The 22,107-nt window shown below is 35.1% G+C and overlaps 1 protein-coding gene across 2 annotated transcripts in view; it reads right to left on the reverse strand.

Moving 5' to 3' along the window:
• Positions 1-22,107, reverse strand: part of CDH9 (cadherin 9) — a 101,004-nt gene that overhangs the window by 60,804 nt on the left and 18,093 nt on the right. For both annotated transcript variants that reach the window (XM_066186537.1, XM_066186544.1), the window contains one exon: positions 9,760-10,075. In XM_066186537.1, the coding sequence (XP_066042634.1) occupies positions 9,760-9,990 (231 nt within the window). In that variant the 5' untranslated portion in view covers positions 9,991-10,075. The remainder of the gene's footprint in view (positions 1-9,759; positions 10,076-22,107) is intronic.

A 22,107-nucleotide genomic window follows, 5' to 3' on the forward strand; every position in this document is an offset into this window, starting at 1 on the left:
TTCAAAGGGCAAAAATGGCTATGGTGATGACAACAAGTAAAAATTTAAAGTTTAGTAGATTAATTTTATGAATGCTTGAGTAGAAGTATAATAATATCCCATTTAATATCTCTGTCTTGGTCATTGCTATGCATCAAGAAAAGTTAAAGCGATCGATTATGTCACAAATTCAAACATTAATGCACTATTCCCAAAGCAGGTAGACAGTAAGTACTTGGCTCTGTATCTTACTCCCTTTCACAGTGTACCCTGATAAACCATTCAGCCCAATACTTCATGATCATTGTCATTATATTCCAGACCTTTTTTTTTTTTTTTTTTTTTTTTTTTTGTAGCATTGTGTGAGAACAACTCATACGCAGTCAAATTTTATTAATAATTATTTCCAGCATTACCAATTATTTTTATGGTAGGATATGGACTAAAAATTCCTTCTTGTGGCTGAATCAACCATTCTAAAGACCTCTCTGAGATTCTGGCAAGAGTTTTACAACTTAAGTAAGAGAGAATTGCTGCCATTTCTCCTTTGGTTCCTCTTATGGAAATGGAGAATATGTAACAAAACTTTCTCTTCAGTTAAATAACTCAATTAATAGCATCATCCTGAAAAAAGTTTGAAAAAAATGGTTATAGCTGCTTCCATCTGAAATGGGCACACATTTGTCTGAAATGTGAAGAAAGACAGAGTGGAATTTGTGAGTTCTGAAATGTTCGTGGAGGCTGTCATGCTTTCTTATTATTTTTACTACTTTCTGCTGTGTAAAAACAGAAAAGAGGGATTTCAGCAGGGTTCTTTGATACTAGATTGATGCAAGAGTGAGCAGAAGTTTGCCCAGTGTGTTTGTGCTGCTAAGCCATACATACAGCAATGGTCAGACCATGGGTATGTATTTTCAAAACAGAGAAGAGTACACGGGTTCCTCTTTTGATTGATACCCAGCATAGTGTTAAATTGGCCAATTACATGACCATGACTAACAATTTTTTTCAGTTTCCAGAAGGCTGAAATGTGTGATGATTCCTGCAATACACAAGATTTGATGTATCAGGCACATATAGGAAAAAAACCCTTGCTGTTCTAGGCAGTTGCTTGTTGAAAGCTTTGGTATTTGTTGTCAAGATGACCATTCACACCCTCTCTCTGACAGACAAGACATTGCACAATACCGTCCTCTGATGCTGTCAAATTGTCCTTTTTAGGTAGTCACATAGTCTTTTGCTCTGATGGCTCTTGCACTATATCACTGGGCTGGCATGTGCTAGTAAACCACAACATAGTCAAAGCACTTACCCTCTCCAGAATCATTCCCATCATGTAATCAAGGGAACAAATAAACAACATAATGAAAAACACCTCATGAAATACGTTTTCCTCAGCCTCCCATGCACAATAAATGATTGCCTGATAATAGATAATGATAGGTCTGCAGATTGCCACTAGTTTAATCTTCTTTTTCCAGGCTTAAGGCTGCAAGGAAGCCAAGGAAGTTTCAAAAAGATAGAGCTTTTCTATGAAAAACAATTACCTATTGTGCTATGTTCCTGAGCCAGAAAGACCTTCTTAGGCCTTTTCACACATGGAGTTTGACAAGAACAAGAGATTTTTAAGCTCAGAAAATATATTTTTATTAAAATTAAAATTATGTTTTATCCGGCAGCTAGAGATTATCACTGCAGACGGAAAAGGACTCCATTCTCCATGACCACTCTGTCTTTAAAATAGGTGGTTTTACTTCAAGCTTTGCTTTTTTTTTAATTAGCTTGTCAACATGCTCACTCCCAGTAAACTCCGCCAGGGAGGCCTTCACTGTGCAGGTCCCTGACCTCCGTTCCTTTTGTCTGGTTCCGCAGGACATCCCCAGGGGAGGGGAGTTGTGACTAAGCCAAGAGCAAACATCAAGGTGAGCTATAAAGTAGATTCCACACCAATGCTGCCAGGTTGGGTGTTGGGTGAGCATAACTTTTCCCATACCTGAGAGAAGCATGGAGGGAGAGAGGAAAAAGGGAAAAGATTTGGAGAAATGTTGCTGGTTTTGCCTGTGCTGAATTGTCTTGCATTGATTTTGGCTTTAAAAGCAGCTTAGTAATTTTTTGGGTGTCTTCATTTTTGCCATGGATGAATTTTTCAGTTGGTGTTGCTAAATTTTCAAATAAGTTCATTTTTCCATAAAGTACCTATAAAGGCAACTGTATTTGGTAATTTCCTGTTTTATTGTTTTTGAATTGAAAATAATTGCATACTGGTTGTTCTCTCCCCAAAAAGGAGAGGGAAGAAGGAACAAGGAAATGGAAAACAAAACAAGGGAAAGGAGAAAGGGGAAATTTGCAATAAAAGTTTTGAGGGTTTCCTCATTTCTTAAGTTTCTGGGTTTATTTTCGTTCAGTTTTTTTGTTTTTTTTTTGTTTTTTTTTTTTTTTTTTTTTTTTTTTAACTTTTCCCCACAAAACAAATTTAACTGATTCAGAAGTTGAGCTTGAAAAACACACAGAGAACCCCTGAGAACAGAGCAGAAAGGGCCCTAAAGAGATATACAGGCTCCAGCCTCTAGGTCAGATCACTGTCACCTTTCTGGCATGTGTTTCTTTTGGTTTGTCATGAAAAACCCCAGTATCAATATAATCCTGTCTCACTGAGAGTTCTTTACCTAGTACTTAACTATATTGACTGTATTTACCATCAAAAAACTTTTTCTTGATGATTACTGTAAATCAACCTTATGACAATATGAACCCAACTTCTTGCTCTGAACATGACAAGAACTTCAGATTTTTTTTTTAACAGCCTTTTATGTAGCTGAAGAAACAGAAGCTGTCAGATCTCATGACAACTGCTCTATCTGTATGAAACAATGCCAACTCACACTTGTTATTCATGTCTTTGAAGCCTCTGATCATAGCAGTTGTTTTCAAAAATAATACTCTTTTATATGAAATATTATGTTCAAATTTGACAGCAAAATTCTAGCTTAGGCCCATTATTGTAACGTAACATTCAAGATATTTCATATTTAAACTGTTTATGCTTGGGCTAGGCATGATGTGTTCAAATCTCGTCACTATTTTTGAAATTTCAATCAAAAACGTATTTAAGTTGTCAGAAATAATTTTTGTCCTTTCAAGAAAAAAAAGAGTCCCATTGTGTTTGAAAGGTGTAACATTTGTCTTTCATAATTTTGTTCCCTGACCCTCCAGCTCTCTTTTTTAAAATAGCAAACTTTATTGAAGTTTTGGTGGTTTGTTTTATTTTTTTGTTTGTTTTGGTTTTGGCTTTGGTTTTGGTTTTGGTTTTGGTTTGTGTTATTTTGACAAAAAATTTGCTTTCAGCACTTTTTCAATAAGGTTTATGTCAGAAGCCTTCAGAAAATAAATTATTTTTAAACAAGTAAAGCTACAGCTCCTAATTGGTGTTTGCAATTAAGTTATGAATGTGTCTGAATGTGAGTGAATGATAGGGACCTGTTGTGACACTTTTAAAATTTTCTTTCCCTTCTGTTTTTCTGTTTCAATTTTAGCTTTATTTTGGTGATTCATCTACCTAGAATATAGCTGCTTGAAACTAGATCAAATATTTATTGAAAAAATATGCTAACTGAAGAATGCAGTGTAAGTGGAGATGATATATTAATTTATGAATAAAAGAAGTTTTCTCGTTTGTATTTTTAAAATATTGGTTTGACTATTTTTTTTTCTTGTTTTCCCCTTTCTCTTTTGATAGATCATTATTTCATTGTATTTATTCAAAAGAAGGGAAAACTTGCGGTCTGAGAAAGAAAAGTAAAGACAAAAAGAGGACCTTGCTAATTTTTCTTCTTTTATTTTTTTTTATTCAATCTTAAAATATTGGTTTTACTTTAGGAACAGAGATTCTAATAAAAACATATTATTGCATCTTCTTCAAAAGTTGTTATTTATAAGATGGATTTGCGATACAGTGCATAGTAGATGGAATATATTAAGAATGCAATGAAATTTTCCCCCAGTTGAATTATATTTTTTAATGATAGAAGCATTTATTTGTTTATTATTCTGTTGGGTTTGTTTTTTTTATTTTCAATTTACCAAAGTGCTAAGTTAAAAGATATCAGAAACCATTTTGTTTCTATCCGCATTTAGTTGCTGTCCTGACTGCAACAGTTTTACAGGAGGGACAAACAGAATGTAGCTATAACAAAGTAGAGGGCACACTTGAAACTCTGAAAGGGTAGTGCACCTGCATATTCTTTCATCCTAATAGGTCACTCATAAAATGACTGTATAGAGGGAAAATAGCAAATGCTGTAAAGAAATCCTTACAGAAAAATTGCATAAATTGATTTAGCTCACAAAAAATTCTCTCTCGCACTGCAAACGCAAAATTAAGATAAAAATTCAGTACACAAAGAAAACAATATTAGGTATTTAATAAAAAAACTACTGTGGAAGAGAACATTGTGCTTCAGGATGGAGCAACTAAGGTTACTGGTAGTTTGGGCACTGCAGTGTTGCCACAGCCAATTTGTTTGGCTCACCCCTGTGGGCCATAAGCTTCTTCCTCCCAAAATGCTGAGGGCAGAGACTGAGTATGGCCAAGGCCCCAGCAAGAGGTTCAGAGGACATGAATAAATGAGGATAAGACTAATCAAAAAATTGCTTTACTGCTCTCAGGTTTCCAACTTCTTTGCTGCTTTTCATGTTAAAAGGGAGCCTACTCAAGACTGGTATGTGTACCAAAGGCAGACAGAAAAGTAATGTGAAATATTTTCAGCCATTATTACATTTACAGTCTATATTTACAAGAAAATACTCTCCAAATCAATTAAACAATAAAAAACCCACCTCAAAACCATTCAGTACAAAAGGGCATTTGCGTGAATTTTTTTTATGAATAACCAAGCCTGGTGAGGTTGGCAATTTGGTGATGCCTCTTTAATTGTTTTTAGTTAAATAGTTATTAAGGTAATAATTATGAAGTTTAATTAAGTTATTTTGGTTTTGTCTCCCTCTTTTCTTAGAAGACAGACTGTTTTAGCATACAGCCTTACTTGTTGATGTCTGAATATTTATGAATGCAGATTACAAGAAAAAAATGCCCTCATTTAAATATATGTAGCACCCCACCCTTCCAAAAACCAAACCAAACACTTCCCATCCACCCCCACCCCCCCCCCCCAAAAAAAAAAAAAAAAACAACCCAAAACCCCCCAAAAACCCCTACCCTCCTACTGTTTTTATTTTCACTTTATTCTTCTTGTTAAGGCACACCAAAAAATGTCCTGAAAAAAATTCCTTGGTTAACTGGTTGTAGAAAAGAGATATTTCTTCAGTTTGCATCCTATTTAAATGCTGCTAATGACATGCAGAACCTAGTTAATTTATTTTTATGGAAGTTACTAAGCAGGAGATTTTTCATGAGCATCTAATTTGAGCAGTGACATTTATTTTTTATTTGATTTTGTATTTCTCCCACTTATTATGAGAAAGAAAAGGTGCAGGTGGTGTGGAAAAATGTTCATTCTTTGTTTCTTCTTTTTTAAATTCTGGGATATGGCAAGTGTTTGGTTGTAATGTTTATTTATGATTGGATCAGACATACATTGCATGGTACTTCACCCATCAAGATTAGCAGCCTTTTATTAGCAAAGTGCCTGTTTGATATAGGGAGAGGAGAGCTTCCATGTAAAAAATGTAATTGAGTGACTTAAAGGAGGAATAAAATCTCATCTCTTGAAATCACTTCAATACGCTGCTGCAAAGCATAAAGGACCATGTTTTCTAAAGTGGCTAATGATTTTGATCAAGACTATTTCTTCTTATCTAGGGATATTTCATAAGGAATGGAGTTAAAGGTATTTGGCATTTTGCACAAGTGATGCCCATTCAGTGGATATCACTTATGCCATTTAAAAATCGAGACTCATGAAATCAATATTATCTTTGGAAAATAGAACTAATTTTTCCTTTAGGGCTATTTAGTTACAGACTTCTGTGCAAGTTTTTTCCATGAATAATAAACATAATCAGCATTTTAATACTTCCTGAATTTCTTGTCCATTTTTTTTAGATGATTATCTCTTTGGATCATTTTTCAGGAAGGGAGTAGATTTGGTACACTTTTCTCATAGAGAATCAGTGCTCTATTTCTCAGGATCTGCAAGAGGCTTAAAGCTAGTAGCAGCTAAGAGGCTGGATTTATGGCCCCTCTCTTGCAAAAGGAAAGATCCAAGATATGACATACAGTCAGGTGTTTATTTTGTCAACACTTTCTTATTTATTAAAAAAAAATACTGTTTTTATTCCTTTAAGAAGAAATTAATCTCATAAATTTAACTATTAATGCTATATTTTAATCCACTTTTGCTGTGAATTATTAGTAGGCAGAATCAGGTTTTGCAGTTTCTCTCACTACATCCTCTGAAAATTCCTCACGTATGATTGAGATATACACCTCACTAGGAAGAGGCATTTTGAAAGAACGTAGCCATTTTTATATGTTAGAATTCATTTTTTCTTGTCTAATTTTTTAAACAGAACCCTGGCACTGCTTACCTTACATATATCTGGCTGAATATTTAATTTGGAAACTCTCCAGAGCAATGTTTATCTCCCTATGCATTTTAGAAACAACACGTAGCAAGATGGATCTGCTTGTTCCATCAAGTATTTCCTGAATATAATTTAAAAGGAAAAGAAATCACAGGATACAATAAGCAGTTTTTGCATTTGTAGAGGTATGAGTAGTAGAACCCAACAAATTTAAAGACTTCTTATGCACTTATCTTTTATGCATACACCTGTACTTGAGACAGGAATCCTCTGAGTTTGCAGAAGCAAAGAAAGATGTGAGGTGGACATATTATAAGTTGTCTGGATTTACCTTGACTCCCATCACCTTCACAAGGCAATGGTTCTGCATATATCCCCTGTTCTTGAAGGGTGGCTGCCAACAATCCAACTATAAAAAATACTATTTAAGAGAGCATTTCAGATGTTTTCTTAAGGGTTCAGAAACTCCACTCCAGGGACCCTTGCGACTTAGTGGAGCCTGAGCACAAGGAGCCCTCTCATAGGGGCCAGACTGCCTCCCAGGATTTGGACAGTCCAGTGGTCAAGGTAGGTGTCCAGTTGCTCTGCTGCTGGTCTGACCTGGGCTGGGGTCTGAGCAGTTAGAATAAGAGGTATGGGGATGTCACAGAACAGATCTCCATCCTGTGTGCCCATCTGTCTGAGTAAACAGATTTTATCTCATTATGTTGTACTGAGTGATCCCTCCCCACTGCCAATAACAGAATAAACTCACATGAAAATAAAACATGAATTAAGTAACATTAGTAACAAAACACAATCAATAGCCAGATAAAAATTGTATAAGAATAGAAACAGGGTGAGAAAACTAACTTTTTAATATTATGGCTATGATTCCTTAAAAGTTTATTTTCCGATAAAGTTTCTTGATTCAGTTTATCTAAATTTTAGCACTACACTTGTTATTCTACCCCAGTAGCCCATCTGCCTGTGCATATCCATATTAAAGAGGGGATAGATAAGAATGCTTGCTATGAACTAGTCCCCATGGGTTGGAATTAAAGTGCTCTTACTTCATACATGCTAGTTTGCTAATTATCATCACTTTGAAGAGGAGAATACTAAACCTGAGATTTAAGCCGTTCTCAGAATAATGTTCAATGAAGTTGTTGGGATGCTTTTTCTTTCTTTAAAAAAATTCCTTCTTTGACTTCTTGTTGTAGCAGCTCCCTCTTGGCCCTGTATGTCACATGTACCGAGGATAATTTGAACTAACTCAAAATGGATTTACTGTGGTTTTATACCTCTGACGACAGGACCATGATCATTTCATCATGGTATAAAGTGTTATAAAATTAATGAAATCACATGGAGTTCATCAGTTCAATGGAACTACTCTTTGTAACACAGGATAATATTAGGGGTGATTTCCATCTGTTTTAATCTCTCATCTGATACTGACCACTCTCAGGGGTCTTTCTATAATATTTTGCAGTGAAGTGTAAAAAATCTCGACATGTAATTTGAGTTATAAGAACTGGAACAGCTCAGATCCAACTGCTCTACAGTCATCTGGTTTTTCTTCCTGGACTATGGCAATAGGGTCCAATAGTTTTTAGTTAGTTTGGAACAAGTAAGATGGAAACTTACCAGAGTATCTTACCCTGGTAAGTTTGTATCTGTTGCAATATAACATGTAAGCAGTTCCTTGTGTGAAACACAGATGGTGGTGATGGTCTTAATGTAAGCTTAATTTCTTTGAGTGCTAAAACAGTTGAAGTCATTTATCTATGTTCAGTTGGACTGAAATTGGAAGCACCTCTAATGTTTGATGTTAATTTCTCCTCTATGACGGATTTCTGTTTAAAAAAATTAAGTCTACTTTTGTCAGTCTAGGTAGAATTACACCTGTGGAATTTGAATTATTGTGCACCTTTTTGTATGTTGTTTTTACAATATTAAATAATTAACTCAATATTAAATAATATGTGCAAGCATATTGTTTTTAAAAATATCTTATGCAATTAGTTCATCCTTTATTGAAGATCCTTTTGCCTACAACAAACCTTCCTATTTTACACACTGATGAAGAGATCTAGCAATAGGATTATTTGCCTTTGTCTTATTTCTGACATTTCATGTCAGAATTTATTTCGAGGAAAACAGAATTGTACAGGTGTTGGTGTGAACAAGGTAAGAACCAAGTTCATAATTATCAGGGTTGATTCTTTGACATTTGTTTCTTAATATAGGGAGATGATTTTCATGTTTTCCAGATGATCATGCCTCCCACAATCACAGATATAAGCTAATGTTCAAAACTATTTTGGAGCTTTTATCTAAAAATGTCTAAATCAGTTTAGTAGTTAGGCACCTGAAAATGAGAGTTACCTGATAATAAGAGCTAGTGACAGCATAGTGGATGAATGACAGAAACTGAATTGGACATTCATTAATTTAAGGCATTAAGATAAATATTTCCTTAATTGTAAGTCATTATGCATATATTCTAGATCTCTGATAATCTAGATCTTGATAAAGATAACTTGGCTTTACTAGACCATGAGTCATATCTGTGGATGGTGAGACACCAGAGGGTCTCTCAAGAAATCCAGAGACAAATTTAAATATCTAGAAATTTTTGAGTTTCATCTTGTCAGAAAAGGTAGGACTGGAGACAAGTGGAATTCAGAGGTGTCATTGTTGACAACATCTGATGTAGATGGATCTCAAAGAATGTAAAGTCCTTCAGATAATTTAGTAAAATTTTGAGTTTATTTCAGAAATCACATAAAATGATATTTTTCCCTCAAACACTACACCCCTACTGAGAATCACGGAGACACAGCAATTTTATTAATAGAATTGTACATTTCACTTGAGAATGCCCACAGCCCAGTACACTGGCAAATGCCACAAGGTTGATGAATGAAATCATAACTTTTCCATTTTTTAATCTAATATTTAACAGTTGAAAACGTGGTAAAACTTGCATGGCCATATGTAATAAGAAACTGGAACATTTTAGTCTGAATAGTTCCTTTTTTTTTTTTTTTTTTTTTTTTTCACTGAACTTCTTTGTTTTTCCTCACACCTTTGAACACTCATGGAACCTCAGGTGGTCTGTGGTGTGCTTTGGCATAACCAGAAATTGGGACCACTGCTGTACAAAAAGCAGGACAGCTGTGGAGAAGGAGTGAAAATGCCAAGGGTGTTAGATGCAACACCTTTAAAGAATCCTTTAAACACAAGGCTTACCTTGCCCACATACTGAGTATCTGGACCTGTGTACTCCTCCAGCAGGAAAAATTGATTCCACATCCAGCCACGCTTGGTGCGGTGCAGTGTTTTTCCATCATTCTCTGACATTTCTGTTATGCTTTCACTGTGTGAGTGCTTGTTAGTCCGTTTTTGGGATGATGTCACATGAACCACATAAAACACAGAGCTCCAAAGCAAAACTGTCAGAAAGGAGTGAGTCCTCATCATTTCCAGTGATGCTGTCAGCCTCCACTCCTCTAATAACTCACCAGAACAAATTTTTCAAATGTTGTATTCCTCTTGTAAGAAAAACCTAGGGGACAGAGAAAAGTGTTTGTGTAAGTTGCATTAACTTTTTTTTCCTAAGGAAACAGGAACACAGTCTAGTGATCACAACAACAACCCATGGGAATGACAAATAATGATGAAAATTACTCAGAGAGTTTTAAGTCAAGTTCTTTAATATCTTTTTCATCTTATGCTAGTTCACTCACACTGTATATAGACATTAATTTAAAACACAAGCTGAGTAAAATACTTTATCTGAAAGCTTTAGCTACCAGCAACATCCTGACAGAGGGAAAGAGCCCAAATAAGAAATCTTCCAACCTAATCTCTTCCAGATCAGCCTGTTCAGCATCTGTTGATCTTAGCATCTGTTCAGAACTGTCTGCAAATCTGAATTTTCTGTTACTTTGTGATTAAGACATCCAATTTTCCCTTTTGCTACACCCCAATTGTCCAGAAGTTTTTTCTTCTATTTCTGCAGAAAGGAAGTCATAAAAAGACATTTGTAAAGTATTATTGATGCCTTCCACAGATTCTTTATACAAGAACAAAAAGTACTTCTTAGACACCTGTGGGTTCATAGGAATCCTGCTGGGGTTAACAAAACTCTGTATTTGGAAAAGAATTCTCCATTTTAAATGTATTTCATTTTTCCATGAATCATGGCTGAATGAATAGGAATTTTCATGATAAAGAACCTTACTGTAATTAGTATTTTTTCTGAAAATTACTCTGATGTTTTCTTTGGAAGTTGTAAGCAATATTTATTCAAACCAAATCAATCTTATACTCTTTATCTGGCAGTACAACTGAAGTGCCTGATGTCCCAGTCTTTTCCATAAATGTTTTCTCATTAAGTCTGCTTTTGCTTTAGGATATCTTAAGCTGAGTTGCCATTGTATATTACAGAAATTAAAGGACAACAATTCAGCAGCAAAAGGACATTTTCTTTGAGAATCCTGCTCCATTAACAGTGATAGTAGTGTGAGGCCACAACACTCAGATGTCTTGAAATTAGAAAAAAAAAAAAAAAAAAATAATAATAAAAAAAAACAACAAAAAACAAACCATACAAAATTATCCACCTTTTGCAACCCTACATTACCAACAGCTACTTTCACTCTGTTGTTTATTTGTTTGGGATTTTTATAGAAGATGGGAAAGGAGTCTTTTCTGTACAAAAGCTCATTTTGCAAATAAGATGTTTTTTGTGAAAATTATTAGTCAGTTGAGAACCAAGACTGTTTAATGGAAAACATTGAGTGAATTGTACTCTAAAGGCCTTGATGATTAAATTACTGAAATTGTGCCCTTGTGTGAAATCGTCTTAAAATGATGATATTCTGTATGGACTCAGTGTCTTAACTAGCAATCCTGAAGGAGGATCAAAGCCTAAGCATTTTAGTTACTTCAAAAAGTTTTAGTTGAGCAAGAAGTGAAGGGATTGGAATATTTATCACTCTCTAAGATCATGCTGAAAAACAAAAAGAAAACAACTTAATAGGTGTCATATTTATGCAGAATATCATGTATATCATGCAGGAAAATTTGTTTTCTTTGCTTTTCATTTTAATTGAAGAATCAAAGCACTAAGTAAATTAAGTTAATTTGCATAAAATCATGAAGGTACATAGATCTTAGCATACATTCATGAATGTGTTTTCTTTGAATTCTTTTTTTTTGCCATTGTAATGTTCAGTATGTTCTTGTTGCAGGCAAAGGGGCAAAGTGCAACTCTCCTGTGATTAATTTAACACCAGTAAATTTTGATATTACTGAAGAACATGTTTAGTACATGATGATTGCCTTGTGATTGAAATTTACTTGCTACAGAGCAAAAAAAAAAAGAAACTTAAAGTCAGACAATATTCTATCCATGTTTAAGTTTGATGAGTTGAATTCCTTGTATAATATTAGACTGAAGTAGGCTTTATCACTGAATAAAGCTATTTATTAGTGTAGACCATAAGACATCATTTGTATTTCAAGTCCATTCCACTGCATCATCTGAGGCAGATTGAATAGCCTCTTCATGCTTTGTAACTTAGATCCTGATTAAGGTACTGCAGAACGAAAGTAGGAAGCAACAGGAACATTTGGAAATACTGTATTCAGAAGTCAGACAACTTTGTCCTATGACTCTTATTGAGTCTCTTATCTTTTCTGGAAATACTCTTGCTGATGTGTCCTCAAATAGTACTCTTTCACATCTGCATTTGGACTGCAGTTCAAGAATCCTCTTCTGTACATTATGAATGATAATATTCAAATATTCATATTAATCAAATTCTGGATTTGATTACTTTTGCCTTGATGCGAACTATATGTTTTTATGTAACTATTCTGATAAATACTGTGGGGGTTTTATATATTTAAGGTTGTGACTGATTTATTTCTCTAATATCTTGGAGCCTACCATCTTTTCTGCAGTAAAATGTAACAAACCATAAACCGAGCAAAAATTCCTAAAAATAGCATGCATATTTGGTGAAATTTTAATGCATAGTGAATCTATCAAACTACTAAAAATCCTAAAAATATTTTTATAAACCTCCGAGACTTGAAAGACTGCAGTGAAAAAGAACTTAATAAAAAATGCCAAACAGTTTAAATTTTCACTTCAAAATGTCCTTATTTCAAAACCTAGACAGATCTAGCACTCAGATTATTTAGTCTGCTTTGATTTTACCTTTTTTTTTTTTTTTTTTTTTTTTTTTTTTTTTTTTTTTTTTAAACAGAGAAAGGTGGGTGACATCAGTATATTTTCATTTGGCCTTTTAGAGATGTATGATTGTGTGTCCAGTTTGGTGATAACTTGAAATGTAAATAAAATTTCAAGTGTGCCACTTTTGCTAGTTCAAAACTGCACATTTTTAATTTCCTGAAACTGCCTTCTTTCCTTTGCATCCAGATACTATTTTCAACAGTCATTTAAATGCAGAAGGGATTTATGCTGTTTTTTTTTTTTTTTTTTTTTTTTTTTTTTTTTTACTCAGATACTTCAAGGTGGTCATTGGCTTATGCATCTTGTCTCACAATCAGCTGTTCAAGCAGGTCAGGAGTTGCATTCCATAGACGCAGAAGGTGGAGTTTAATATTGAAACAAAGGATTCTGATATGTTCTGGAAAAGTAAAACAAACTGATCAATTCAAAGGAACTCAGTGCACCGTGCACAGATGTTCTGACCCTGTTAGAGGAAATTACCTTTGTGCAAACACCAGTTTTTCACAGAGGAAAGGAATTTTTCTGAAAGGAATCTAGTTTCCTGCATTTTGTCCCAGCCAGGGCAGAAGTTAAACTGGGATTGCTTTAAACCGGCGGTTTTCTGTGTAGTGCTGCCCTCTACTGAGTTCCTTGATAATTAGTAGGATTTTACTACCTAGTCGAAAGGTAGAATCATTAATGTCAAGAATGAAGTAGAAACAAAAACAAAAACTGAAGCTACAACCCATTTTTTCCCTGCTTTTTATTTTTGCAATAACTGGACCTTTTAGGTGTAAAGAAAGACTTATTACTCTGGGTCAGTGTGTCTGCTGAAGATTATGATAAACACCTAATTTGATTTTTCTTCTAAGAGAAGCAAAAATCTTTAGAAAATATTTTTTTTTCTTCCAAGCAACCGACCAATATTCTATATACAATCTCTTCTCACTTCATTTCTGCTCCCATCATTTAATCAGTAAAATGTCAACTTCTTGTTCTTGTTGAACAATAGAAAATGGTTTTCTTTTTAGTTATCTTGGAAACCTCTTAAGTTGGGGCATTCATGTGTTAAACATGTTGATGTCAAACATTTCTGAGAACCTCCTTTTCTTCCCCATTTTGCAAATCAGTGAATCTGAGTGGAAGTAAAAGGTATTTTTTTTCCTTTGTATAGTTTGAGGGATATGCGGTGGTAGCGTAGAACCATTGCAGTCTCTCCTTGCAGTAAGGAATTTGATATCAGAATCCTACAATAGTTCCAGGTAAATGTATAATCTCTGTATGAAAAACATATTCTCCTGAGCACAGTAACAACTGGAAAAAAATTATCTATTGAAGTCCTTTTGAATGCAAAATATTCTATTTAGATTCTTCAGGTGCAGTGTGAAATAAGCCTTGCTAGGATCAATAGCACGGATTTGTTACTGATGATGCCAATTTAAATGTTTCTATAGCAATTGCCATGGCAATGTTTTTAATTAGTGCAGCACAGTCACTCATAAGCATGACACGAAGAAAAGCTAACCTTCGGCACTTGATAATATATCCCACATTATTCTGTTTCATTTGTTAACAGTGAAGCAAAATTTGTGTTCTAAAAGAAAAAGATCTGGTGCTAAAACAGCTAAAAATAGCAGAGTGAACTGCGGAAGCCATGCTTCATATTGCACTCCAATCTCTACATAAGAAACATGTAACTAACGTGCAGGATGATCCAACCAATCTGTTAAACTAAGTATGTATTTTAACAGGATATAGCAAATATAATTCTTGTGTAGCCTGCATGCATACATCCATGGAAGGAGTCTCCTTGGCTTTGTCAGCCTTTTTTTGAAAACAAAATATCTGAATGCAACTTTTATCAACCTAAACTGAGCACTGAGAATGGTGAAGCTGTAGCAACAAAAGGCTGTGCTATAAACAGCACACTGACACTGATAATACCAAGATTTAGGAAGATGCTGGATCTGTGCCACTGTAGGTTCACTTTTATCACTTCCCCAACTAATTAAAGATATCCCAAAATGCACGCACATGCTTCCCTCTGGCTGCAGCACTCAAATATTCTCTGAGTGCAGTCATGCTGTGGACATGAATATAGTCTCTGGATGTATGACTTTCTAAAAACAGCATTCTTTTCTGGCATTCTTCTGCCCAAAAGCCTTTTTTTTTTTCTTCCCTCTTTCCTAGTCATGAAAAAGATGAGGTTTGGGCTAAGGATGAAAAGATTAAATGTGAAAAACTGATGTGCATATGGACTAAACTTGAGGCAATCAAGAAATTATTTCTGGGAGAGCTGAAGTAAGTTTGGGGGGATCCCCAAAGCTTAAAGGACAGGTTTTTTGACTGATGAACACCCATTCTTTGAGTACAAGTACCCAGATCCTTTTCAGGCACAGAAACATGGGCCACACTAAAGAAACACATTCTCACTCAGCAATTCCCACTGCAAACCTTTCAGAATAGATTTTCAGAACTGTTTTTTTTTTTTTGCTATTGGGTTGCTTATCTGTTCAGCACTGCATACAGTGAAGATAAGCTCATTTGAAAATTTTGCCAGGAAACAGCTGAAGGCAATTCTTTATTTCTGTGCAGGTTCCAGTGCAGGTTCCCTTAGTTACATAGCTCCAGGACTCATACTAATAAAAATTATAGGGAATTTGAACTAATAGCATTTTGCATTGGAAGGTCTATTGAGATAATGTCTTTAGGCAAACGAATCTATGGTTTGTAGGTGCATTAAGCAAAACATTTCTCCTGCTGTGACAAGAGAGATTTAGCATTTATTTTAGAGTTATTCCAGACTCTTGGGTCTCTACATTGGAGATATAGATCCAAATTCACCTCATCATGGCCTGAGTCACCCTTTCAATAGCAGTCACAGTGAGCAACTCAAATTCCCTGGGTGGGTGGATCTGGCAAGAGAATGTGTTGATTTGTATTTGGACAATCCCCACTGAATTGTGCAGAGGCAGAGATGTGGTTTAAAGCAACTCTCCCTGGGCAGTGAAAATATCATCTGCCCTTCTCTGGAGCAAGTATTTTCTGAGGAGCAGATGAAACTAGATGAAACTATCTAGACTAGTTGTCCTCCAACCATCCTTCCATCAGCCAGTGAACGAAGCCTGCAGTACTCCCAACCCATTGTAAAAAGGTCTCTCAATTCTCAGCAATGGTATCAATGAAGCTAAAAGAGACTTTTAAAGTATCTGCTTCAGAGGCATCAGGCCACAAGATTACATATGTGAAATGTGAATTTTCTCACTGGAAAAAAAAAAATTCTCCAATAATGAACTTTTTCACAGGATCTCCTTTTCATCAGCATGAGGGCAACAAGGAAATATAGCACTTGTAAACCCTTAAAGCAAGGACTTTTGAAGATATCCCTTTGATCTGTAGTACTGATTTTTCTCCACAGGGAACACAATTTCACTCATCATAAAATGAAGCTGCATTATAAGTTTTTATAGCACACCTTATTTACAACTGTAACACATTCATCATATTCCTGGTTTTAAAGAATATCCTTAAGAAATATGAGGAAAAATGAGTACTATCCTCAAAGCAATTTTTTTTCTCTTTTCCTCCCCTTTAAGATTGTTTCATGTTTTGTCACTCATAACTTGATTGTCTGTACTTTGACATTGATACCCTGCAGGTATCAAAATTAAGACATTTATTTTTGTTGGGTTTTTGGGAGTTAGACTTTTCTAGTTTGCTTGTTTGTTTAAGCTTTTTTCAGCAGCATAGCTTTCTATCTGCCAAATACAGACCCAAACTCCATCTGGAGGCATAGGCACCTATTTTCCAGACATATTGATTCTCATTATCCTCTCTGCATGAAACAGATGTGATTCACCTATGGCAACACTGTTAATGACAGGACTTACCAGTTCTCCTGATAGCTGGGACTATACGCTTTCTCTAAATTTCTTTTCTTGCTGCTTCATTATGTATCAGTCTATTTTGGTCACACATCAAGCTCCTAACGAAGCATTCTGAGATTCTACATCTGGTGCCTCCTATCTCTGCATATCTGCTGAGCATGGCACGTATCCCAATGGAAGCTTGCTAAACTTCCTGAGTCTACAGCTTGTATAATGGCCAAAGAGGTTGTCACAAGCCAGAATTTCTCAGAATAAAGACATTTTCAAGCTAGTATCTCAGGGTCTTTTTAAAAACTTCAATCTCTGCCATCCTTTTTTTTTTCTTTTTTTTTTTTTTTTCTTGCTCGTGTACATCTGAGTCATAAGAAATCTTTTTCCTATAGAGAAGGATTTAATTACTTCCTGCAAGGAATTATGCATTCACTTCTCTGGACTGGAAAAATTGAGTTGCTGACCAATTAAAGGTGGTTAGCAAATTCAGAATGTAATTGTAGCCCGTTGTTGCTGGTTCCTTCCTCAGGGAATTGAGCAGCTGCTGAATGCTGTCATTTATAAGAGATCAACCTCTTTTATGTCCTTCTGCTGTCTCCAATAGGATCACACAATCTAGAAAAGTCTTATTCTCAGAGTTGAGCAGGAGTCCTGAAAGCATACATATTTTTGTACACAGAAATAATGTATAACCTTAACACAGTTTTTTTGCTAATAATTTATCTCAGATAGTCTGAAAGGAGTCTGATAGGGCTGAGGTTTCATCTTCTATTTACATAATAAACACTGTAAAATACCTACAAATGGTAATTCTCTAACTTGCAAGAATGAAATAGATCTCAGAAATATAAATTTTGATAGTTTTCCCTTTCCTCATTTCTAGGTCTGAATCTCTTTTTAAAAATTAAAAATATTCCCCCAACAGAGAACCAAAAAATCTTTCACTCAGATGTCATTTTAATGAAATACAAATGTGAAGCATGAGTAATGTCACAATAAGTGTAATAAAACAGTGCGTATTTTGTTAGTAACCTGACAGTAAAAATAAGGATGTCTTAAACATGCAAACACTCATGATAACATGTAAGTGTGGAGAAGCATATAACAGTTTTTCTTCTGCATGTTTTCTTAGTCTCCAAATTAAAGATAATAGTCCCCAGTAGATTCTCTTTGCCATTACTTTCTCAAAGTTTTCTTTGAAAACATGTAAATGTTCCAGAGAAACAATATTCTGCAAGGAGACTCCTGTTTACCAATCTTGTGAAAAGAGCAAACCCTTAATGTTTGTTTTTGAACATTATAAGTGACATCTTCATTAGGCAACGAGTACAGCCATTGAAAGTCACAGAAAACAGTTATTCCCTCTCCACTCTTTTTGCCACTGATGAATGTATGGACTTAAACCAATTTCTCCTTCAGCTGTCTTTTTTCCAAGATGGAAAGCTCTGGGACTGCTTGCTTAATTATTTCTGGTGTGAAAACTGTGCCAGACTTTTGATTGCACCCGTAGCCCTCCTCTGAATCTCTTTTTTTTTCTTTTTTTTTTTTTTTTTTTTTTTTATATATCTCTTGAGATCGACAATCATAATTAGTTACTTCATGCATTTATAAACAGCAGCTTAATCGCTTTCTCTACTTAATTTCTTCATGATATATGGCATAGTTTGCTTTCTTTATTGACTGCACAGCCCTGGGCTAAAGTTTTCCTGTATTATCTCTTGTCATATTACGGTGTTATTCCCCAATGGCAGTAGTAAGAATTTTAAATATATATTCTGGGTTATACCCTGGGCATGATTTCACATAGTTTCATAAGAATTTCATCATGTATCATTTGGTTGTCCACTTACTGTATTGCATAGACTTCAAATGTAGATATGGCAAACTCCTGTAGCTATTAGACCATTGTAAGATAGAGATTGGTTGGCACAGCAAGGCACAAAACCCTATGGCTAAACTTTCTTCTCTTCTCCCCTTCCTCAGTCCAAAGTGGGTCTACCATGCCCATACTATCTATGAGATTTCATGATGGGAATTTTCTGGAAGAATGACTGTCAGTACAAGCTAAAATAATGTTAAGGTCTGTAATTACATTGAAAAATTATGGGAAAGTACAAAGTTTCAGAGTTGAAGTGTGTTAAGTATAACCATAGCCATAAGATTCCTTTGTACACCTACTTGGCTTTATTATGCTGTGTCATGGTGGTTTATCCCCAGGTGGAAGCTAATCCTCACACAGCCACTCACTCACCATATGGTAAAACAGGGAAAGATCCAAAAGTGCAAAAGTGAGAAAACTCATGAGTTGAGATAAAAAGAGTTTAATAGGCAAAACAAAAGCTACACAGAAAAACAATGGAAAACAAAGAATTCATTCACTGCTTCCCATGGGCAGGCAGGTGCTTAACCATCTCCAGAAGACCCATCGACATCTGATCACAGTTAATGGTTTCTTGGGAACACAAACTACACTGAGTGTCCTATTTTTTCTTTTTCTCCCCTCAGATTTATATCCTGGGCATGATGCCATATGATCTGGGTCATCCCTTGGGTCAGCTGAGATCAGCTGTTCCAGCTGTGAACCCTTCCAGCTTCCTGTGTACCTCCAGCCTGCTCACTGCTGGGGTGCTGTGAGGAGCAGAAAAGGCCTTGGCCCTGAGTAAGCTCTGCTCAGCAGTAATGAAAACATTTCTGCATTATCAATGCTTTTTTCACCACAAATCCAAAACACAGCCCCATACTAGCCACTATTAAGAAAATTGACTTTATCACAGCACATGCTGAATGTCACTTGCAGTGTTTTTCACCTTGGTATTCAAACTTCTATTCAGTTTATTTATGGGTATGTTCGGTACTGGCTCTAGTACAGATCCCTGTGGAACACTGAAACAGACGCTTCAATGTCAAAACTCATTATTTACTTCTCCCTGTTGGATTTTGTCATTTAATCTATTAAATGGATACATTTTTTATTATTCTTTTATTATTTAATAATTAAATAAAAAACCCCAACTTTAATTAAAATTATTCTTACATAATGAATTACTGATATATGCAGGGATCTTCAATTCTAGCTCATGGATGCTTAAGATCATTTGGTGAGTCACCCTTTCAAAAGCCATCTAGAAGCAGAGATATATTATATCAAAGAGATTAAAGATACCCATATGATTAATGACACCTCAGAGATCTTGAAGAGGTCTGTAAGGCAGGACTCTCCTATTGAAGAGTTACAGCGGCTTTCCCCCTGTACCCCATGTGTCTAATATTGTGCTCTTTATAAATATTGCTAACAGTTTCACTCATTTGGGCCTCAGACGTAGTTTCAGTTCTACCAGGAAGAAGTTACAGGAACAGTTTTTTAAAATTTAGTATTGCTTTTGATACCTTGAAACCCTCAAGAAACAAGGAAGTTCAAGTGAAAGGTTAGAGAAAAAAAAGAATATTTCAGCAGGTTCAACACTGAGATTTTTAGGATTCCTGGTAGCATATGTGAAGCGGCTGCCAACTTGAAATCCCACTCTACTGAAATGAGATCTGTTCAGTCCCTGGTTGAATAAATAAATAAATAAATAAATGAATAAATAAATAAATAAACAAGACTATGTGGCATTTATTCCTTTAGGACTTATAACTCCTTCTCTTTTTTTCCTGAAAACTGTGACAAATTGAACCACAGAACATGTGGCAGCCACAAACACAACGCCAATGGTAAGGTGTTTCATGGAACTTGCCAAAGAAGTTTTCAACCATAGCAGTTTCTCAAAATGTTCCCCCATCCTCTGATGAAATGAAGAAAGAGTATCACACTGATACATAGCTCTGAACATTAGGTATATATGCCTTTTTAATGGAGCCCTGTTCTGTTCTTTGCTCCCTAAGGTTTTATATTATACTCCCTCCCAAGGGCTAATAGCTGGGATGTGGCCCTCTGGTGTTTGAAAGTCTTACAGAGAATCCCACCAAGAACAATGAGCAGTAGCTCAGTTTGGTTTTCATGTTCAATTTCACAATGAAAATTTGATTAAAGTTTTCCTCAATGAGATTTTGAGATCTTCTGTAGTATTTCCTGAATTTGCCCTCCTCAAGTTTGTATGATTAGTGAAGAATTTATATGTTTCTAAACATATTTATTTGTGGCTCCCATGGCAGGAAATTTCAAAATACTTCAGACCCACCTGGAACTGCATCTAAAGGAAGAGGAATGTGTCATCTGCACATGTCTTTAATAATTTAATGGTGCTCTGATGACAATGGAGTTGTTATTGCTTATACCAACTATTTTGCAATCTGTTTTGCTATGTCGTTCTTTTGTTTCTAGCTACCAGAGAAGGAAATAACTAGTCTATTTCTCTTAAAATACAAGTCAGCTTTAAAATGGCATGTGACGTATTTTCTTTAGTAATACCTGAACCAGAATTGAGAGTTTAAAAATCTGTATCTCAGAATGAATTCCCAGAACACTCAGGTTTTCATATGATTTATTTTGATAAATTGAAAATATACAGAGTACTTATCAGACAGCATTTCAGAATTGCCTCCTATATTTTTCTTGTCCTTTTGGTTAAAAGTCAGTAAAAAGCAAAATTATAACTGCATGAAGTCATGTATATGGCTCCAGTTTCAGAGTGAAAAAAGAGTAGAAATCTGATTGAAAAAAGTTGATACAGCAACACATTTGCTTTATGGCTTCTGGTCAAATACTTTTGGTCCAGCTTTGCCTGAAATGGAAGTGCATAGTCTGGTTTTAAAACTTTTTCTGCATAAACTCAGTTTCCTGTGATTGTCTCCCTTCCTTCCTGCATTCCTAAAAGATCAAAGGAAAAGATTATATGAGGGGAAATATTTTTGTTTGGGCTTCATACAGCTAAGAAAATTCATAAATAGGTGACTTCATGGAAAACAAATTAACTCAAGCATATAACAAGACAAAAAGGTATATAGGTGATCTATACATGAGGATGTGTCAGGCTCTGGCTTTTAATCTTTTCTTGGTTTGAATAGGAATAGATATTTCATGGGAAACAAACTTATGCCTTGTACAAGTGAATTTCTTCCCTCTTTTTATCTTTTTGATTCTGCAGTCTTTATCACAGACAGATTTTTTTTAGTAGTATGGCTGGGAGTACACAGCATCACTTAGTGAAATAGCCTAATTTCTATTTTCAATAAGGCTTGCTAAATTGCCTTGTTTTTCCTAACTCTGAAACACTGTCATTATATGCACTATCCAAAGGCAGTTCTTCATGGGAAAGAAGGACCTTCATTTAAATCTCATTACTGCAGTGTTGATTATAAAATAAACATTTTATAGTAACAGTTACTAATAAATAGAATGAATAATAGTGACCCAGCATATCAAATGCAATTGTCCTGCTGCAGCTCTAGGTGCTGAGAAGAGAAAACATGCTGCAATGGTGTAATAAAAATGAGCATCATGACATAATAATTTTAAGTTAGTTGATATAAATCCAG

This window comes from Chamaea fasciata, unplaced genomic scaffold (assembly GCF_029207755.1).
Source record: "Chamaea fasciata isolate MVZ Bird 193981 ecotype frontalis unplaced genomic scaffold, bChaFas1.0.hap1 SCAF_1, whole genome shotgun sequence".
Lineage (NCBI taxonomy): Eukaryota > Metazoa > Chordata > Aves > Passeriformes > Sylviidae > Chamaea > Chamaea fasciata.